The sequence below is a fragment of the Lynx canadensis genome, chromosome E2 (genome assembly GCF_007474595.2).
Source record: "Lynx canadensis isolate LIC74 chromosome E2, mLynCan4.pri.v2, whole genome shotgun sequence".
Classification (NCBI taxonomy): domain Eukaryota; kingdom Metazoa; phylum Chordata; class Mammalia; order Carnivora; family Felidae; genus Lynx; species Lynx canadensis.
Window position 1 is genome coordinate 54434852 of NC_044317.1, and position 20968 is coordinate 54455819.

General features: G+C 48.9%; 1 protein-coding gene across 1 annotated transcript; it reads right to left on the reverse strand.

Annotated features, from left to right (window-relative positions):
• Positions 1 to 12221: 12221 nt before the first annotated feature.
• Positions 12222 to 19001, reverse strand: KLK5 (kallikrein related peptidase 5). The gene is made up of 5 exons (XM_030299395.1): positions 18929 to 19001; positions 16766 to 17036; positions 15985 to 16241; positions 15727 to 15860; positions 12222 to 12377 (listed from the first exon to the last, which is right to left on the reverse strand). Exons 1-5 carry the CDS (start codon positions 18999 to 19001, stop codon positions 12222 to 12224), a joined length of 891 nt encoding a protein of 296 aa, XP_030155255.1.
• Positions 19002 to 20968: the final 1967 nt, after the last annotated feature.

Consider the following 20968-nt stretch of genomic DNA (forward strand, 5'->3'; position numbering starts at 1 on the left):
TCTGGCCTGATTTACACTCTTTATAATAAAACTGTAATCATGAGTATAGCATGTTCCTGAGTTCTGAGAGTCGGTCTAACGAAATATTGAATCTTAAGGGGTAGTGAGAACCCCCAAATCTGTAGCCAGCTGACCCATCAATCACACCTACGTAATGTAGCCCATTAAAAACTCTGTGTGTCATAGTTTGAGTGAGCATCCCTGGTTGGCAATACTCTTTGGGAATTGTCACACTTTGATGTGTGACAAATAACACATCCCTGAGGATGATGAAAGCTTCACGTTTGGAACCACCTCCCACTTCACTCTATGCATATCTTTTAGTTTCTTTTTTCTTTTTTAATGTTTATCTATTTTTGAGGGAGAGAGAGACACAGTGTGAGTGGGGGAGAAGCAGAGAGAGAAGGAGACACAGGATCTGAAGCAGGCTTCAGGCTCTGAGCTGTCAGCACAGAGCCCGACGCGGGGCTTAGACCCACCAACCGTGAGATCATGACCTGAGCCGAAGTCGGATGCTTAACCAGCTGAGCCACCCAGGCGCCCCTACGCTTGTCTTCTAATTTCTGTCCTTTTGTTATAATAAAACTGCAGTTGTAAGTTTGGCACTTTCCTGAATCCCATGGTTGTGATTTGTCAAGCCTGAGGGAGTCTGTGGGGACTCCAGATTTGTAGCTAGCTGGTCTCAAGGCGGGGAGGCGACCCCGCGGACCCCCAAAATTGCAGCAGGTGTCTGAAACAAGGGCAATCTTGTGAAGAACCGTGTCCTCAGATTTGGTAGTTTGGCACACTTATGGCAATAAAAACACGCAAAAACACAAAGATGTGAATGAGACATGATAGGATGGTTACCTGAGGGCAAAGCTCAGAAGACCAGGAGGAGGGGGAAGAGGGTCTTGGGCACAAGCATAGGCATGACCAAAAACCTCAGTAATCAGGAATAAACACTTTAATGCGATGTTTTTAAAACTCCAAATTAACGCACCAATCTAGGATGAACAAGATACCAAGATTTAAAATAAAGACAGTGTGCAGCAGGACTGGGATTAGGTTGAGGCATATGAATCACGCTGTGCAGAGTCAGATCCCTGTGTGGACTTGTCTGCATTCATTTTGACTTTTTCAAATATTGTTTGTCTTGATTTCGGAGGTTTTGCACTACTCCTTAAATTTTGTTCCTGAGGCAAAATACCTCATTTGTCTCTAGTTTGGGCCCAGAGGAGGAAGGGAATAGACAGACAAACAGACAATGGGGGAAAAATTGGTTGAATACAGCAAATTTGCCATATGATGAACACAGCCTTTTCCACCCTTGGTCTAAATTAAAGGCAAAAAATAAATCATGCTTGATAGAGAATACTGAGTTTGCTCAACAGTCTAAGAGAATTTGACCCACAGATTTGTGGACCCACTTGATTTACTCACCAATGTGTGTGGCTGGGAAGCGTTATTAGGTTTTTTTCATCTTTGCAAATTTTTCTTTCTTCCCCTCCTCCTCCTTCCTCTTTTTTTTCTTCTCCTTCTTTTTCTTCTCCTTCTTCTTCTCCTTCTTCTTGTGAAACAAAAATTGATTATAGACCATTTATTAAAAAAAAAAGGAAACTTTCTATTTTTCAGGTTCCCCAAGGGGCTCCTCCAACTCGGGCTTCATCTGAGGTATTGGGCAGAATTGTGCTGCCAGATTGGGTGGGAAAGTAGGACACTAACAGAGTCCAGATCGTGTCAGCCTCTGAAGGCTCCGGTGGCAAGTTTGGGGTTTATTCCAAAAGTAATGGGAAGCCATCAATGGTGTTTAAGCAGAAAAGGGACTTCAGCCAAGTCTTCCCTTGGTCCCCATTAGAAGTACTAGCCCCACCATCTAGACCACCTCAGAATCCTACTGTCACCTGAAGGGACACACTTTTTGATTTCCACCCCAAATGCTAGCCCAGGCAGTCCCAAGTGCAGGAGGCTTTTTGATGGAGGGTTTGCCAAAAAGGATCAACTTCCAGGTAAAGACTTCAGCCTTGACCATTCAGCATGCTGGCTTCTGAAAGACCCTCCAGGTCTCCTGCCCTGCTTTTGACCACACTGCTTGCTCCTCTCTCCTCTTCCCTGTTACCTCTTCTCTTCCACCCCTACCTCCTGGAGACCCACCCAAGCAAGGACCCTCAGATCGTCTCACTAGTGAGCAGAGTGGTCCAGCTTCTTCCATCCCCACCACCAAACTCCCCTGAAAGCCCTACTCAGCCTGACAATCCATGCTGCCGACAGCTGCAGAAGAGAAGGTGCCTCCTTCCCTATAAACAATGCCACCCCCCCCAACTCAGTTTTCTGGGGGAGAACAGTTGAGGGACAGAGCAGAGCAAGTGCAAAAGCAGAGACCAGTGTAGAGAAGTGAAGAGGGTGTTTGCAGCAGCCCAGTATGTCTGTGTCGGAGTTGGCCGCACATCTTGGAGCCTCCCCTGTCACCCCCACAATCCCCTCCCTTGCTGCTTCTGGTCTGTGGTCTGAGTTACCTCCCACAGGGGCCTCTCTTGACGAGCCAATGGGAAATAACAGCCCCACTGCCAGCTCTCTCTGTCCTCTTACCCTGATTGCTTTACTCATCTTCATAACATTTAATGTCCCCATTGAAGTATTATGTGCTTACACATGGTTGTCTTTCTCCTCCTCTAGGGAAAAAAAAAGCTACACAAAAACAGACTTTCTCCAACTTGTTCAGTGCTATGATCTGGGAACCTAGAACAGTGCTTGGAACACAGTAGGTGCTCAGTAACTGTTTGTTGAATGAATGAATGAATGTCCAGGAAAGAAAGGAGAGCAGCTCCAGCTAAGGTAGTGGCAATGAAAATGGACAAGAACTGAGTCACTGCAACTTAACTAGACACATGTCTGATTTCCCCCCATATGTTTATCATGAACATTTTCAAACACATAGCAAAAATAAAAGAGATTTACAGCAAACATCCATATACCCACTACCTAGATTCCACTGTTTATAATTTGCTATCTTTGCTTTGTCACATGTCTGTTGACTTTCCATCCACCCTTCCATCCATGCATCTACCCATCCACCCATCCATCCTTCTATCTATCCATCCATCCATCCATCCATCCACCCATCTAAGCATCTATCCATCTTATTTTTGATGCATTCCATAGTAAGTCACAGACATCAGTACACTTGATCTTAAATTCTCAAACACATCTATCATGTACTACAACTCAAACTTCATGTTTCTTTTCTAAGGTAAAATTCATATACAATGAAATGCACAAAAGCTGTACTTTTCTGTGAGTTTTGACCAACATGCACACCAACCCCCGTCAAGACACAGAACATACACTATCACCCAGCAAGTTTCTTCACATCAGTTCTGTCTGTCCCAGCCTCCACCCCAAGAGGCAAGCAGGGTTCTGATGTCTCTCCACCATAGAGTAGCTTTGCCCAGTCTAGAAATTCCTGTAAATGGAGACGTAAGTGTGTACTGTTTGTATAAGACTCCTTTCGTCTTGAGTCCCCTTGAGCATTTTGTTCCTTGTAATTGCTGAGGCATAGCCCATTGTTTGAATACACCACAGTTCATTTATCCCTTCTCTTGTCGATGGACACCTGGGTTGCTTCCAGTTTGGGGCTATTACAAAGAAAGCTGCTGTGAACATTTGTGTAAAAGTCTTTGTGTGGACGTGTGCTTTCACTTCTCATGGAGAAATACCCACCAGTGGGACTGCTAGGCATAGAGTAGATCATGTTCAGTATTGCAAGAAACTGCCCAACCTTTCTCCAAAGTGGTTATGCCATTGTACATCCCCAGCAACAATGTGTGGGAGTTCTGGTCACTGTACATCTCTGCTACATTTATGAGTTTGGGGGATTTAAAAAATTGTTTTAGCCAACCTGATGGGCATGTAGTAGTGTCTGATTGCAGTTTTTTATTTCTCTTGTGACTAAAGATGTTGAGCATCTTCTCATGTGCTTATTGGCCATTCATACATCTTCTGTTGTAAAGTAGACCTGTGTTTGACCTCTTCCTCTCAAGGGAAGGATTCTGGAGATATTCTAATATCTCTATCTGACCTACAGAGACGATCAACCTTCCTATGTGTAGTGGTTCCCTAGGGCTGCTGTAACAGTGTCCATAGCAGGAGGCCAGAACTCCTGGAGGCCAGAAGTTCAAGATCAAGCTATTGACAAGGCTGTGCTCTCTCTGGGACTCTGGGTAGAATCTTTTCTTGCCTCTTCTGGCTTCTGACAATGGCTGTCAATCCTTGGAGTTCCTTGGCTTGTAGCTGCATCACCCCAATCTCTGCCTCTGTCTTCACATGACCTTCTCCCCTGTGTGTATGTTTTCACATTGTCTTCCCTCTTTTTATAAAAGCACCAGTCGTATGGGATTAAAGGTCCAACCTACTCCAGTATGACCTCATGTCAACTAATTGCACCTGCAATGACCCAATATCCAAATAAGATTGCACTCTGAGGTCTCCGGGATTAGGACCTTAAAACATATATTTTTGGAGGACACAGTGTAACACATAATACAGTGGATTGAGTAGTCTGCCCTCTAAGTTATGTCCAGGCTCCATCTTCGAAACAGTGGCACATTCTGAAAACGGGATAACATTTTATCAGCACCAACTCTGCAGCAGGCATTGTGCATGAGATGCAGTTGTGAGCTTGGTGTTACAGGTAAGAAGTGTGACCTATCCATGGCTCAGAGAGATCAATTAACTTGCCCAAAAATTCCAAAGTTAAGAACCCAGGGGAGCTGGGAAACCAGGACCCAGGGTTGTGGGACTTCACACCCATGGCTTTCCAGGGTCAGGTCTTCCACAGACCTCAAGGTGGCGCCCGGGAGCAAGTTGTGGATTCTCATACCTCGCGTTTAAAATTCCTTCTTCCTGGGTGCTTAGGGGCGCATCTCAAACCCCAAAGTGCACACAAAGCACCAGCGGATCTCGTTAAGATGCAACTCCTGATTCAGTTGGTCTGAGGAGGGGCCAAGAATTTACACTTTCTAACAAGCTCCCTGGAGATGCTGATACGGCACAATGACTCTCTTGGCACCTGTGCTGGCTGGCCAAGGAACTCCAGGACAAGAGTAATAATGGTCATAATAATCACAGAAGCAACTAGTTTTACATGCCTATTCTGCGCCAGGCTCTGTACCCTTGCCTTGACGTGCATTCTCTCCCTTAATGCTCAGAATAGGAAATAGACACAGGTTTGAATCCAGCCTGTCTGTTCTTTATTTTTTTAAAAATTATTTTCATGTTTATTTACTTATTTTGAGAGAGACAGAGCATGAGTAAAGGAGAGGCAGAGAGAGAAGGAGAGAGAATCCCAAGCAGGTTCCGCACTGTCAGTGCAGAGTCCGATGCAGGGCTGGATCCTATGAACCACGATGTCAGGACCTGAACCAAAATCAAGAGCCAGATGCTTAACGGACTGAGGCACCCAGGCATCCCCAGCCTGCCTGTTCTTTAGCATAGAAGGGATATTTTCCATGGGCGACCCAGGCCAGGATCTGAGAGAACGGAGCCCTGGGTGCTAGGGGTCTAGCTGCAAAGCCAAGGGGTGGAACGGGGCACTTAGGCATCTGGAAATTGAAGGAGAGTGAGGTTAAGGGTCAGCAAAGGGAATCTGGGATCCCCGACTGCCTCTGTAAAATTCCCAAGGCAGGTATCCTTCCTTCCTTTCTCTCTGTCTGTCCCTATCTTCCTATCTATCTTACTGAGTCCCTCTCTCTATCTCCCTAGGTCCTTCTTCAGAACCTTTTTCTATGGTTCTATTTCACTTTCCCTCTTTCTAAAGTTCCCCAAAGCTCCCTCTCTTTTTGAATCTCTTTACATCTGAATTTGTCTTTAAATCTTCTTTGCTCCGTTTCTGTAAAGCTCAGTGTCTCCGCTTCCTCGTCCCCCCCCCTTTTTCTTCCTTCTCTCACCCCCTCCCTCTCTCCCTACTGCCTTAGTCGAGACTCCCCAGCTTCGGCTTTGGCAGGGTGCCCCTGCATTTGCTTCTGTTGGCCGGAGCGCGGTGTGGTTTTGGGCAAAGGCTCAGGCCTCCCACTCCCTTGATTCATATCCCGGCTCTGCCACGTACCAGCTGCAGAAACTGAGCCAAATTCTCCCAACCTGACTGCCCCTCACTGACTTTTTGAGGGCCTCCCTCCTGAGGCTGCTGTCATAACTGGGAGAGACGAGGCATGCAATGAATGCAGCGAGGTGTCAGGCACTCGATACATGGTTGCTGCTGTCATCATCATCATTATGATTACTAATAAAAGGTAACCCACAGCCAGCCTCTCTGTAGCTAACAATTAGATGCTTATCTGGTGTGTGGAATGCATGGGGAAGATCCTCCCACCAACAAAATTGGGGCCACTCCCTGACCTCGGTTTTTAGCCAGGGTCAACCATCCCAAGAGCGAGGGCACCGGGTGGAGGACGCACCAACTTTCCAAGCCACACCCGATGACAGTTTGGGGCCTCAGTCACAGCCTCTCCGAGGAGGTCCTGAGCCAAGTCTGTGCATTTCGGGGGAGTGCAGAATCAAGCAAGAATCAGCCGCAGTTGGGTTAGTGTCTGATTTAACAATTCAAGGATACCGAATACTATCAAAAGATGGCCACAGTGAACGGGGACACACAAAATGCACACAACTTTCCCAGCCCCACAGAGGGGCTCAGCCTCAGGACACTATCTATATGCAAGGTGTGGCTTGACAATTTAACAAGCTAATTTTTTACTCCCTTTAGACCTTAGGGGCAGAGGTTCAATGTCAAATGCATCATTATCATCACTGGTTTGTACAGAATCCTTCTCTTGCCCCCCCTTCCTTCCATCCCTCCCTTCTCTTCTCTCTTCCCACCCTCCCTTGGTCTTACAAAATGTGTAGTGTGGTTCTTATGGGCCTGTAATTTTAACTTATGTTATTGGCATTAGATTATATATATCATTCTATTCTAATTCACTTTTCAAATAGCATTTTTAACAAATTTTTTAATATTTATTTATTTTTGAGACAGAGAGAGACAGAGCATGAACAGGGGAGGGGCAGAGAGAGAGGGAGACACAGAATCTGAAGCAGGCTCCAGGCTCTGAGCTGTCAGCACAGAGCCCAACGCCGGGCTCGAATTCATGGACCATGAGATCATGACCTGAGCTGAAGTTGGATGCTTAACCAACTGAACCACCCAGGTGCCCCTCAAACAGCATTTTGTTTTAAAGACCCAACCATATTGCTGTGTTCACACATCTGCCCCATTGCATCGAACTCCATGATGGGCATCCACACGTTTACTCAACAATCCCCCTAGGGATGGATACGCAGTGGCTGCCAACTCCCAGCCACCACAAAGAACACTGCAAGGCACATCCTTGTACGTGACCCCTTGTGGGTGTGGAAGAATTTCTTTGGGATGTATAGCTGGGAAAGAAATTGCTGAGTCATGGGGTATGTATATACTTAATTAAATGAAATAGTGCCAGATCCTTCCTCAGAGCTGAAGGCCCCACACTTACCCTGGTAGCACTTGAACATCCCAGGATGCCTGTACATCCCTGACAACACTGAACACTGCCCATCCTTCTAATTGTCTCTAGCCTAATTGGTGTAAAATTGTAGCTCACTGCTGTTGAAATTTACATTTCTCTGATAATAAATGAGTTTGAACATCTCCTCTTATGCATGTCAGCTTTTAGATTCTGCTTCTGCGAATTGCCTGTTCATAAGTTTTACCCATTTTCCCGTAAGGGTGCCCATCCCTTTTCTTAATTCACAGGTGCTTCTTGCATATTATAGGTGTTAGTCCCTAGTACATTATGAATATTGCAAATGACCTCTCCCGTTCTTTTATTTTTTAATTTTTAATTTTTTAAATATTAATTCATTTTTGAGAGACAGAGAAAGACAGAGTGTGAACAGGAGAGGGGCAGAGAGAGAGGGAGACACAGAATCTGAAGCAGGCTCCAGGCTCTGAGCCATCAGCACAGAGCCTGACATGGGGCTTGAACTCACGAACCACAAGATCATGATCTGAGCCGAAGTTGGATGCTTAACCGACTGAGCCACCCAGGCACCCCAACCTCTCCCATTCTGATAAATGTTTTAATGGCCCATTTTAGTCTACTTTTAATTTTGACATAATGAGACTAATCGATGTTCTGTTCTATGATCTGTACTTTCCAAGTCTTAAGAAGTTGTTCTTTGTCACAAAGATTTGAAGATAATCTCCTTGGTTTTCTTCTGTTTACTTTGTAAGTGTATCTTTCACATATTGGCCTTTAATACATCTTGAGTCTACCTTTGTGTGTGCTGTTAGATAGATATCTAAGTATATTTTTCTCCACACATGAAGCCAGTTTTCCTGACGCTATTTACTATGCTTACCATCTTCCTCCCATTAATTTGGATTGCTATTTTACCATATTTTATAACTCCCCATATAGTATATAATATATTGAGTTCGGAACTCTCTCTTCTGTCTCACTGAGCCATTTGTCTACTCCTGCACTCACTAACACTACACTTTTTTAATTTAATTATTTTAAACACTACACTTGAAAAACGACATTATTTTATTTTTGCAGCCTGTCTTCATATCTGGTAGGGCAAGAAGCTTATTTCTTGCACCACCACAGCCCTATTCTCCTTACCACTTACATCACCATGCAGGAAATACACTGGTCCTCTCCACCCTTGACAGGAGCCATTTGCAGACATCTGTTCCCTCCTGATTCTGGAGCCAGGCTTCACACTGAAAAAGGCACATCCTCATTCAGGAAGAGAGAGTTGATCCTGCCCAGGAAAATCTGCACAATGTCTTAAGCTCAGGTTTTGTTCCTAGAAACTTCATTTCTCCCATCAACTCCTCTGTATCAGCATACCTAACACCAACTAGAGTAGCACAGCTGCTGGAGGTTCTGTCCTCTCTTGTTTCAAGTTCGGATGTTGGGAGTGTGCGCCTGGAGCAGAGGCTTACGCAAGTCACCAAGAGTGCAGGCTTCTTTTTGCTTCTTGCAGTCGTCTTTATCCCGTGGCTTTTATCCTCGTGGTGCCAAGTGGCCGATCCACCTCTGGGCATCCCCGTTCTTGGTGGCAAGGGGATAGGTTCCAAACATAACACCCACCCTTTTATCAGCAAAACAAAAACTTCCCAGGGAAATCCACCCACTGGGTTTCAGCTTACATCTTGGGCTTAAAACTGGATCACCTGGCCACCCACATGCAGGGAGAACATCTTTATCCGGATTACGTGCCACCCTGAGTAATAGTTGGGTTTGTGTGGTAATCCAACAACTACATCTCAATTTTGCCCAGGCTGCCCTGTGCTGAGTCAGACAAGATCACAACACATCAATCTCTGCCTCCGGGCCCACACACCTCCCTTCTGATCTCCTGCTCAACCTTGAGTCTAAACCTGACCCAGAATGCTTCCAGGCTGTGCCATCAGGAGGAAGAAGCATGGGGACAGGGGAGGGGGTGGGGGAGTCAAGCACAGTGCTTCTCCTAAACTTTTCACCATAGCTTTGGCAGGTGTTAGATCAGCGTATTGCCTTTAAGACTGTTGAAGAGAGGCGCCTGGGTGGCTCAGTCGGTTGAGTGTGCGACTTCGGCTCAGGTCATGATTTCACCCTTCGTGAGTTCGAGCCCCGCATGGGGCTCTATGCTGACAGCTCGGAGCCTGGAGCCTGCTTCAGATTCTGTGTCTCCCTCTCTCTCCCTCTGTCCCTCCCCCACTCACACTCTGTCTCTCTTTCTCTTAAAAAAATAAACATTAACAAATCTGTTAAACCGTTGAAAAAACTAGAAACTACCCGATGTCCATTTATAGTAAAAAGGGTAAATAAATTGGAGTACATTTACACAAAAGTAAACAGGGCCATAATGAAGAGACATCCACAACTATAGACAAAAATCTGGGTGAACCACGCACAAATATAAGACTGAGCAAAACAAGCCAAACACAAGACAATGCACTGTGTGATTTTATTTATATGCATCTATTATATTTCCACAAATCTATAAAAATACATTTATATCTATTCATACGAAGTTTATAAGTGGGCAAAATCAATGGATGGTGATAAAAGTCAGGAGGTCACTGCACTTGGCAAAGGGTAGTGACTACAAGGGGGCCCCTAGATCTTCTGGGGGAGCTGGTCATATCTCGCTTCTCCATCTTGGTGCTGGGATGTTTTGTGGAAATTCATCGAGTTTATAATACTCATGAAAAGGGCACATTTCTGTTTGTACATTATCCTTCAATGAAAAGTTAATTTGAAAATATTGCTAAAAGGACACCTATAAGAGACACGCTTGGCTGTTTACCTACCATCCATGTTTCTCTTCTTCTTTGATAGGAGAATCTTCATTTTATTCAGGGAGCAGCTCCTTTCCTCAAGCCTCCACTACTCAGGGGACATTCTGGGCTCAGTCTCGGAAAATGAATCCTGATTGGTGCAAATCAACCATGTTAATCCATTTCCTCTAGCCTGCGATTGGTTTAGGAAAGGGCATGTGACCCAATTTTGACCAGTAAGAATGAAGGGAATTCTGCTGGGGCAGTTTCTGGGGAAGTGTTACCCTTCTCTGAAAGATACTCTCTGGGGGCCCGTGGTGGCGCAGTCGGTTAAGCGGCCGACTTCGGCTCAGGTCATGTTCTCGCGGTCCGTGGGTTCGAGCCCCGCGTCGGGCTCTGTGTTGACAGCTCAGAGCCTGGAGCCTGCTTCACGTTCTGTGTCTCCCTTTCTCTCTCTGCCCCTCCCCTGCTCATGCTCTGTCTCTCTTTCAAAAATAATCATTAAAAAAAAATAACAGACACTCGCTGCTGTCATTGATCTTGAGGAACCACACACCAAGGAGAACCAAGAGAAGCAGAGAGAAGTGGAACTGGAGCACTGACAGCCCTTACCTGGATTTCTTGGTACGCAAAGTTAAAACCTAACTATTCAAGGCACTTAGAATTTTTTCCTGTTGCCAAGAGCAGATCGACCAACAGCATCGTTTTGGAAAAGATACTCAAGATTGCCCCTCAGCTAGCATTCTGCTCTGTTCTACATTTTGCCCCCTAACATTCCAACTTTGAGTTATCTCTGTCACCTGCAATTACGTCAGTATTATTTGTCCGTAGTTTGCACCATGGCACCCATCGCGTGCTTGCTTACAGAGAGTGGTTGGACCGCCACCTACATTCTTAGGCTCCTCTCCCTTTCCCTCATCTTCAGAACCATCTTGTAGCATCTTCTAATCTCTCACTCTTACTGCCCTCCCCCCCGACAACTCCTTCTTATAAGGACCCTCCTAACACTCCTCTTTCCCTGTGCTCTGTGCTCATTCTATTCATATCACTTACATGCTTATTATAGTACATAGTTTATTTGTCTATCTCTTTACTGTCTGTCTTCCCCTGTGAAAATGGGAGCCCCGTGAGGCAGGAAGTTGCTGTTTTGCCTGTTGTGGAGTCTCAGCATCTGGAAGCTTCCTGGCACATAATACCCACTCAAACAGCATTTGTGAAGAAGACGCAGAGCGGCTTGAGCAGATCTCTGCTTCTTGGGACTGAAATAACCCAATACGCCTGGGTGGCGCAGTCGGTTGAGCGTCCGACTTCAGCCAGGTCACGATCTCGCGGTCCGGGAGTTCGAGCCCCGCGTCGGGCTCTGGACTGATGGCTCGGAGCCTGGAGCCTGTTTCCGATTCTGTGTCTCCCTCTCTCTCTGCCCCTCCCCCGTTCATGCTCTGTCTCTCTCTGTCCCAAAAATAAATAAACGTTGAAAAAAAAAATTAAAAAAAAAAAAAAAAGAAAGAACCCAATAGAGCAAACACAGCGGCGTGGACGGGAGAAGTGACTTGTTCCTGGCTGCCCGGTCATTCCGTGAGTGCGGGACACCACACAAGAGTCCACTTCTCCTCAGATGCTTTATTTCTGGGACCAGATTTGGGTCACAGCTGCAGAGCAGGGACAGCCTCTGGGTCTGAGGAAGGAAGCACCGGGGAGACCGAGGTGCAGCCCTCACATTGGTCATTCTGGGAACTGTCTCTAGGACCTGAATGGAGAGACAGCATCAGCCCACTGTTGGGGAAGGGGGACCCTGATTCCAGGAGACTTGGAGGGGCTGGAGAGATTGAGATTGCTAATCCCTGTTAGGGAACAGGGGTCTGGAGGGAGTGTCATGGTCCCTGCAAGAGTGAGGACCGCAGAGGATGGGGCACATCAGAATGCCCAGTCCCGGGATGCCTCATGAGTTGGACCGGATGGTGTCCTGGATCCACTTGGTGAATTGGCAGAGGTTGGTGTAGACGCCGGGTCTGTTGGGCTGGGCACAGGGAAAGTCTCCCCAGGACACGAGGCCCTGTAGGGAGCCATTGCAAACCACAGGCCCCCCAGAATCACCCTGTGGAGGAGAAAGGTGCTCACAGAGAGGCAGAGATGTGGAGAGGTGGAGAGAGGGAGACACACAGGTGAAGAAAGGCCAGGGTGGCAAGAGATAGAGACACAGAGGCAGAAAAAAGTAGAGAGGTGACGGAGACGTAGGTGAGAGAGAGGGAAGGAGAGAGGGGGAGAGAATGTTAACGTATCACTGTAAATCCAAACCTTAGAAGTTCTGTTTGCCCCTCTCTACCCAACCCCCACCTGTGTCGCGCCCTCACTGGGTCTCCCTGTCCCTATTTCTGTTTCTCCTTTCCAGCTTTCGATCATTGTATTTCTCCTACTGGACATGCCTTCCTTTCCCTTCCTCACTCTTCGCCTGCCCTTGCAGCAATCCACCTTGTTCTTACACACCTCATCTTTGCAGAGAGGTAGTTCTCAGCCCTCGGATGAGGCTTTCTCATCCTGGGCACCACTGACGTCGGGGCCAGGTCATTCTTTGCTGTGGTGACCATCCTGGTGCATTGTAAGGTGTTCAGCAGCATCCGTGACCTCTATGCACTAGATGCCAGTAACCCCCTTCCTCCCCAGGGGACAGCTGTGACAACCAAAAATATGAACAAGCACTGCCATGTGTCCCCTGGGGTGGGTCTGGGGGTAGGTTGAGAACCACTTCTGTGGGTTGCCTGTGTTTAACTCCCCACAGCTCCGGCAATTCCTCTCCTATAATAATACCACTCTTTACTGTCATTTCTTATGAGTGCTTATGCGAGATACTGGTATCCAGTATAAAGAAATCCAGAGCCTGGCCTCTTTCTTTGTTAGCACTGTTTCAAGGCAAAAGAGCCTGGCTGCCTGTGAACCTCTAACTTTCAACTTTCTTGCAGATTAATTGTTTTCATTGTATGTTGCTTAATATCCCTGCAGAGTTTCCTTTGAGAGGCAGTTAGTTCACTGCTCTGAGCTTGCTTCCTCCTCTGTAAAACAGAGCTATCAATAATGGCTAAGTGAGTTAATGAGCTCATCGACGCACATAAACGACATAAAGCGGGGTCTGAGATTAGCTGCTATTATTATGATAGTATTAGTGTTGTTACTTTTTGCTCCCAGGGGCCACACCCTGACCACACGCTGGTATGAAAAGCTACTTGAGGTCTGCAGAATGAAAAACACAGTGCTAAACGGGGCTCCAGAAAAGCGACAGTGATTTTAAATGGGGACCTGTGGATTAGATGCGTTTTCTTCTGATAAAAATCCCTCTCTCTCTCCAGATACGTGTTTCCATGTTACGTGGGGACAGAGATGATATTGGGAAGTTGCTGCAATTGTCAGGTTTGTAAAATTCTTTTGGGGGGGGGGCGGGGAGGGGGTTGCCCGGCCATCAGAATGGGATGATGTGTTTACTAATTGCCAGTGTTACTGAAGTGTACCTCCTGCTGGCAGGGAACACCTGAATTTATATCCCTCTAGAACCATTGAGGGCCTGAATACAGGGAAGGGTCCTGATCCCTGCAACAGTATAATTTTAATTTCTGTCATCCTCAAAGGATAGAGCTTCCATGAGGACATAAAGAAGTTCTGTATTGGGGATCAAGGAGTATTTGTTGAATATTTGCCCCCACCCATCTCTCCAGGCTCAACTCCTACTGCACCCTCCCTCAGTCTCCCAAACGTTCTGGTTTTTTCTGTCCTTTGAATCAGCCAGACTCTTCCCTGCTGCAGGACCTTTGCACATGTTTTTCTTACCCTTAGCCTTTGCAAGACTGACTCCTTCGTGTCATTCAGCCTCTACCCAACTCTTCAAGGAGGCCCTCCTAACCATTCTTTTATAAGTAAATATATATATATATATATATATATATATATATATATATATATATTGGGGCACCTGGGTGGCTCAGCCGGCTAAGTGTCCGACTCTTGATTTCTGTTCAGGTCATCATCTCACAGTGGTTTGTGAGATCGAGCCCCCGCACTGGGCTCGGTGCTGACAGTGCAGAGCCTGTTTGGATTCTCTCTCTGCCTCTCTCTCTCTCTCTCTCTCTCTCTCTCCCCCTCAAAATAAAGAAATAATAAATAAACATTAAAATTTTTTAAAAATATATTTATTTAAGTAATCTCTACACCCAGTGTGGGGCTTGAACTCACAACCCCAGATCAAGAGTCTCATGCTCTTCCGACTGAGCCAGCCAGATGCTCCCCAAACACCCTTTTGAATATTGTCCCTCATCACTTGCTATCATAAAACTATGTTTTATAATTCTCTGAAATTACCCTAGTTATGCAGTGTCTTGACCATTGGGGCTTAAAAATAATTTTATTTTTTATTTTATTTTAAGCAATTTCTATGCCCAATGTGGGGCTTGAACTCACGACCCTGAGATCAAGAGTCACGTGCTGTACCAGCTGAGCCAGCCAGGTGCCCAACCATTGGAGGTTTTTTTTTTTTTTCTTTTTAACCTTTTCTGCCCTCCAACAAACTTCCAACAAGTTTGCAATCAAGCCTCTGTATTAAATATTCTCTTTTTTCAAATACCTAGCGAAAGTTTTTGTTTTCCTTCCTCAAGGCAGTTTACTAGCATTTGTCAGGAAACTTTCATACTACAGATTTTGTGGGGACAAGATATGTAACTGTCATCTGCCTGGAATTTGCCAAAACAGACAAAACTAGTATCTATTACGTGAAGGGTGCCCCCTTAGATGTGATATCTGCAGTGCACAACCTGCCTAACCATACAAAGCAGACTTGATCTCTCCCTCTAGACCAGTGAGTGCTGTCTAATATGGTAGCTCTTTCTGTCCCTCCCATGTGCTCTTTTTCTCTCTCTCTCAAAATAAAAATAAACTTTTTAAAAAAGAGTGTAAAAAATCTCATTTACAAATGTTTTATATGTTCTACATTTTTAAATCATGGTGCTTGGGATACATGGGGTTAAACAGAATTTATTATTAAAATAGCTAACTTTACCTGTTTCTTTTTAAAATGTAGCTACTATAGGGGCGCCTGGGTGGCTCAGTGGGTTAAGCATCCGACTTCAGCTCAGGTCATGGTCTCACGGTTCGTGGGTTCGAGCCCTGTGTCAGGCTCTGCGCTGACAGCTCGGAGCCCGGAGCCTGCTCTGGATTCTGTGTCTCCCTTTCTCTCTCTCTGTCTCTCTGCCCCCTCCCCTGCTCATTCTCTGTCTCTGCCTCTCAAAAATAAATGTTAAAAAATAATAAATAAAATGCAGCTACTAGAAAATTTAAAATTACATGTATGACTCACATATTTCTACTGGACAGGGCTGGGTTCCCAGCACTTAGCAAGGTTTCAGGTCACAGAGTTGGCACTTGCTGTGTATTTGCTGAGCAAATGCAGAGGTCTCAAGCCTTACCTGGCAGGAGTCTCTGCCAGCCTTGTCACCAGCACAGAACATTGTGGAATCTATCTGTCTTGGATAGGCCTCCTTGCACCTGTCGATACTTAGCACGGTGATGTTCAAGCACTGGAGGACCTTGGGGAATTTAACTGTCAGAGACACACAGAGTAGGGCCACAGTGAGCGGTGAGGAAGACGGGGAGGGGCAGTGCTCAGAGGCAGAGAGGGGGAGAAGGCAGGCAGGGGTGGGGTCAAGAGGGGCCTGGACACTCACTGCTGGGGCTGCTGGTTGTTCCCCAGCCAGATACCAAGCATCTGGTTCCAGCAGACGGACACCGGGAGGAGATGTTGATGGGCTTAACATACTGAGTTTCGCGGATTCTTCTGTTCAGTTTGATGAGCATGAGGTCATTGGAGTGGCCGGGATGGGAGTAGCCAGGATGGGGGATGGTTTTGATCCCCTGGAACATCTGCTGCCCAGATTCATAAACGGGTGACAGGGAATGGTGGCCGAGACGGATTCTGAAAAATCTAAGGAAGATGGTGCAGATTACCAACAACCCCGAACCCTATGCTTTTATCCAGTTTCAAGCACATCCCAAGTCTAGTCCCATCCCCGACTCCACCCATCCCGTCCCCAACCTGAATCCTTTCTGTACACAGAAACCGCCACGTGTGCATCCCCAACACGATCTAAACACCCCAACCTCAAACCCAACCGCCTCCAAAACTCCCCGTAACTCTAATCCCAACCCTACCCTCAGCCCCATCCCAACCCCATGTATCTGCGCCCCACCCCCTCCCAAACTCTAAAGCCACTCTGAATCACATCTCCATTCCAAACCACTCAGCATATGCACCCACCCCAAACCCAAGGCACGCCCAACTGCCACCCCTGCCGCGATCCTTTCTCCAGCCTCAGCCCTCTGCACCCCATCTCCATCCTTAATCCCATCTCAACTGTACCCCTTCGTCATCCCCGCCGGACCCTCATCTCCATGCCCCCACCCCTGCCCCCTGCCCTGTCCAGTCCTGCTCTTAGAGCCCCACTCAACTGCTTCCGGCAGTGGGCGGCGGTGAGCAGCCACTGCGGATGCACCAGCACGGCCCCACAGTAGAGCTGGTTGGGATGCATCAACAGTGCACCCTGCCAAGGCTGGCCGAGCTTCTCGCAGTCGGTCCCGTTCACGATGCGGCTGCTGCTGCCTTCGTCTGCCCTGGTGTCCTCCCGGGCCCCAGCTCCAAGGTCCCGCGTGCTCCCAGAGGGCCGCGCGCCGGCGTCAGAGGGGTTGTCGCAAGAGGTAACATCGTTTGCGAGAACGGGCTCTAGGGGCAGAGAATGGGCGGGGTTTGGGGACGGGGCGGGGCTTGGGCGCAGGGGGTGGGTCTTTGAGCCAAGAGGCGGGGCCGGCCAGAGGTCGTCTGACTTCCGAAGGGCCCTTACACTGAGGGGCGGGCCCGGGGCTTTGGGGGCGAAGGCTGGAGTCTAAGGGTGAAATCTCTGATGAGGGGCAGGGCTTAGAACTCAAGGACAGAGTCCAGGATCAGGTGGTTTACTGGACTCTGACTGCACCTCAAGATTCCTGGGAGTGGCTAGAGCTTAGTGGGCGGGGCCAGGGAGGGTCAAGTCGGACGACCCCAGAGGCCGAGCCAAGGCTCAGCGGGTGGAGCCTGGGGAATGGACCGGTGACCAGGGCTTTCAGGGCAAGACCTGGGCTCAGGGAGTGGGGTCAGGCCTGGAGGGGGCAGCTGGAGAGGCCAGGGTCTCTTAAAGAGCCCTGACTTGGGCGAGGAGGTAGGGGCTGGGCTCTAAGAGCTGCAGACAGGACCGGAAGTGGAACCTGGCCGAAAGGAGGGAGAGCCTTCCAGGTGGGGCCTGGCTTGCGCCGCCCAAGGGGACCCGGACTATGGACAAAGCCTGGACTAGTAGGGCGGTTGAGGAAAAGGGGGCAGAGTCAGAGCCCTTGGGCGGGGCGAGAGTTGGGGGAGCAGAACCAGGAGAGTGCTCAGCTAGAGGGGCCGGGTGGCGGCGGCACGCAGGCCTGATTTTTTGCCTTCTCAAACACCAACGTACCTCCCGAATCCTCCTGCCAATACCGTCCCCCCTACAGACAGACACGGATACCTCACTCCGTCGCCAGTCCCCCATAGTCCGTTTAGTTGTTCACATTCTTGCCGATGACCCAGAGATGCCAGGCACTGGTGCCACCTTCATTTATGCACACACTCCAAGAAACATGCGCACAACGGCTGTCACCAATAGGCACACGCACACACACACACACACAGACACGCGTGGTCTCCCCCGGGATGGCTACAGGCACAGCTCCGTCTCATGGTACACACACTTCCCAGGTACACGCACTCGGTGAACGCCTCACGAGACCTCGTGCACCCACCCAGTGTCTCAGTGATACGAATGCACGTATACATCTATGTAGGGACCACCACATGCACTTCTGCCCACAGGCACGTTGGCCTGGTGACAATATCACACTCAGTAAACCCAGCGTGGGACAGTGCAAGTGACCTGGCATCAGCCACCCGCACACAGCCACTGCCTCCTAGTGACAGCCACTTCTATTAAGGCAGGAATGGAAACTCCACCCACGCAGCTGTGCCGTCACACAGCCCCCTATAAACACACAGTCACAAACACGCACACATAGAACCCCAAGCCGTCACACAACCCAAATATAGCCACCCGTAGTCTGCACTCAGCCACAATCACACGATCACAAACGGCTATCTGCAAGTACCTGGCCACACATTTTCATGGTAACAAGCCCGTTTGTTACCTGCAATCTGGTGACACAGGGACAAGAGCCCCAGATCCCTGCAGTCATACACAGTCACACACATAACGTGCATACAAGCACCCGCACAGACCCTGAGCCACACACGATCCTATATGCACACACACCCAGTCACACAGTCGCACACACACAGCCTCCAGGGTAATGCACCTGTCACAGGCAGTCACCTGATATGGGAAAAGGTCCCCTCCCCCCCCCCCCCCCCCCACACATACACACGGTGACAGGCACACAGCCATACACAATCACTTGATCACAAATACGGACACCGACTCCTAGTCACCCAGTCCTGGAGCCATACCCACCGAGTCTCCCTGGGACAAACACTCCAATGTCACTCAGAGAGTCACCCAGAGCCCCACCCACAGTTTGCCAACAGGCACACACAGGGGTTCTGGTTACCTCTCACCCCCAGAATCAGAGCTGTGATCAGGGCACCGACCATCCACGTCCTGGGGGGTCCTGCTGTAGCCATGGCCACTTGGACCTGGTGGGAAGGACAGAGGGCAGGGTGGCCCAGGTGATTCTGGGAGCCCTTACCTCACGTCCCTTCCTTCCCTGTCCCATTTCCCAGGGCGGAGACATTGGACATTGCCTTCCAATCCCCCAAGAGCTACAGACTTCAGAGGGCAGACATCCAGCCCTCTCCAGTTGGGCAAGGAGGGAGGATAGAGAGAGTGGGGGTGCATCCAAGCCCAGAGCCAGAGGCAGACACCTCTCCCTCCCAGTGGTCTTCCCCAGGCCTCACCTGCCAAGCGAGCGTCCCCCCTGGTAGGGGGTGGGGAACCGCCTCCCAGCTCAGCCACAGACTTCTCAGGCCTGCGCCGTCCTTCCGCGCCTCCTCCTGGGCTCCGGGCACCCGGCCTGGGTTATAACCACCCACTGATCCCCGGGGCGCATTCCCAGGTAGTGAGGCGCCCCGTCAGGCCTCAGCAATCACTCCTCCTGCCTGCCCCCCACCTCCACCTCCAGAGCACCCCCCCCACCCAGTCCCAAAGGCCACTCCCTAATTCCCTGGCCCGGGGGATGGGGAGGGGTCTCCGCGGGGCTGGGCCACCTCGACCTGCAGCCCCTGCCCCCCAGCCTCGCATTCGTGCTTCTGACCTGCTCTGGGCGCTCTTCTTGGCGCCAGGATTTTTCTTTATTTTCCATGCCTTATACTCCTTCCGCTTCTCTCTGTCCCCGCCTTATAGCCTTCCCACCCGTGTCTCTGTTTTTTTGTTTTTGTTTTTTTTCCAAACTCTTACAGCCTTCTTTCTCTGTTTTTGCGTCCCTCTAAATCTTTCTGAGAATCTCTCAATATGAAGCGTCCACCAAGTATCTGTTTTTGGGTGTCTCCCCCCCATCACACATCCCGCCCCCCGCGGCCACCTCACATCGCCCCCCACCTTAGGATTCCCGTCTCTCTGTGTGCCTCTCTCTGTGTGTCTCTCAGCACCCCCCCCCCCGCCTTTTTCTGTGTCTCTAACCCTTGCAAGCACTTTATCTGCCTCTGAGGTTCTCTCTCTTTTTAATGGTTCTGATATTTATTTGGGGGGGGGGGGCGGAGAGAGAGAGAGCAAGAGGGGGAGGGGCAGAGAGAGAGAACATCCCAAACAGGCTCACACTCAGCTTGGAGCCAGTCTCAGGACTGTGAGATGGTGACCTGAGCCGAAATCAAGAGTCAGATGCTTCACGGACTGAGCCGTCTGGGCGCCCCTAGACTTCTCATCTTATTTTCCTTTACTTCTCTTTTTCTTTCTTTTCTTTTTTTTTTTACAGCTTTGAGGTATAACCGGAGTACAATAAACTGCGTATATTTAATGTGTACGATTTGATGAGTACGATTAGATGAGTTTTGACATACATACACCCAACCATCACCCCAGACAGTGAGCAAATCCATCACCCCCCTAAGTTTCCTCCTATCCCTTTACGTGCCTGTGATTCTCAGTCTCCGTCTGTCTATACCTCAGGGTCTCTCTTTGCATCCTTCCTTCTCTAATACCTCTTTTTCCTCTGTGATTCTATCCTTCTTGATCTCCCTCTTTCTGTCTCTGCGTCTACATCATTCTGTCCCTCTGTCTCTGTCTGTCTCTCACTGGCTCTGAGTATCTGTATCTCTGTGTCTTTCTGTCCCTCAGCCTCCCTCGCCTTGTATTTTGGAAGCCACTTTGCTAAGGGATCCCTCACCCCTCCTCCTGTCCCTCACCCTGAGGTGGGAGCCACAGGGCAGAAAGGGGCAGGAATCCAGTCCGGTGGGGGGGAGGGCGCCCCCCCCGCCCCCCGCCCCCCGCAGAGGCTTTGACTGGGTTGGCACAGCCAGGCGTGGGTGAGAGGGTTGGGCAGGGCCACCTGTTGACGGGGAAAGAGGCCAGAATAAAGGGTGGGTGGCTCCTGGCCCTGTCGGAAATGGGGCACTGGGTGGGGAGCCCAAAAAGTGGCTTCTCTATCACCAGTCCT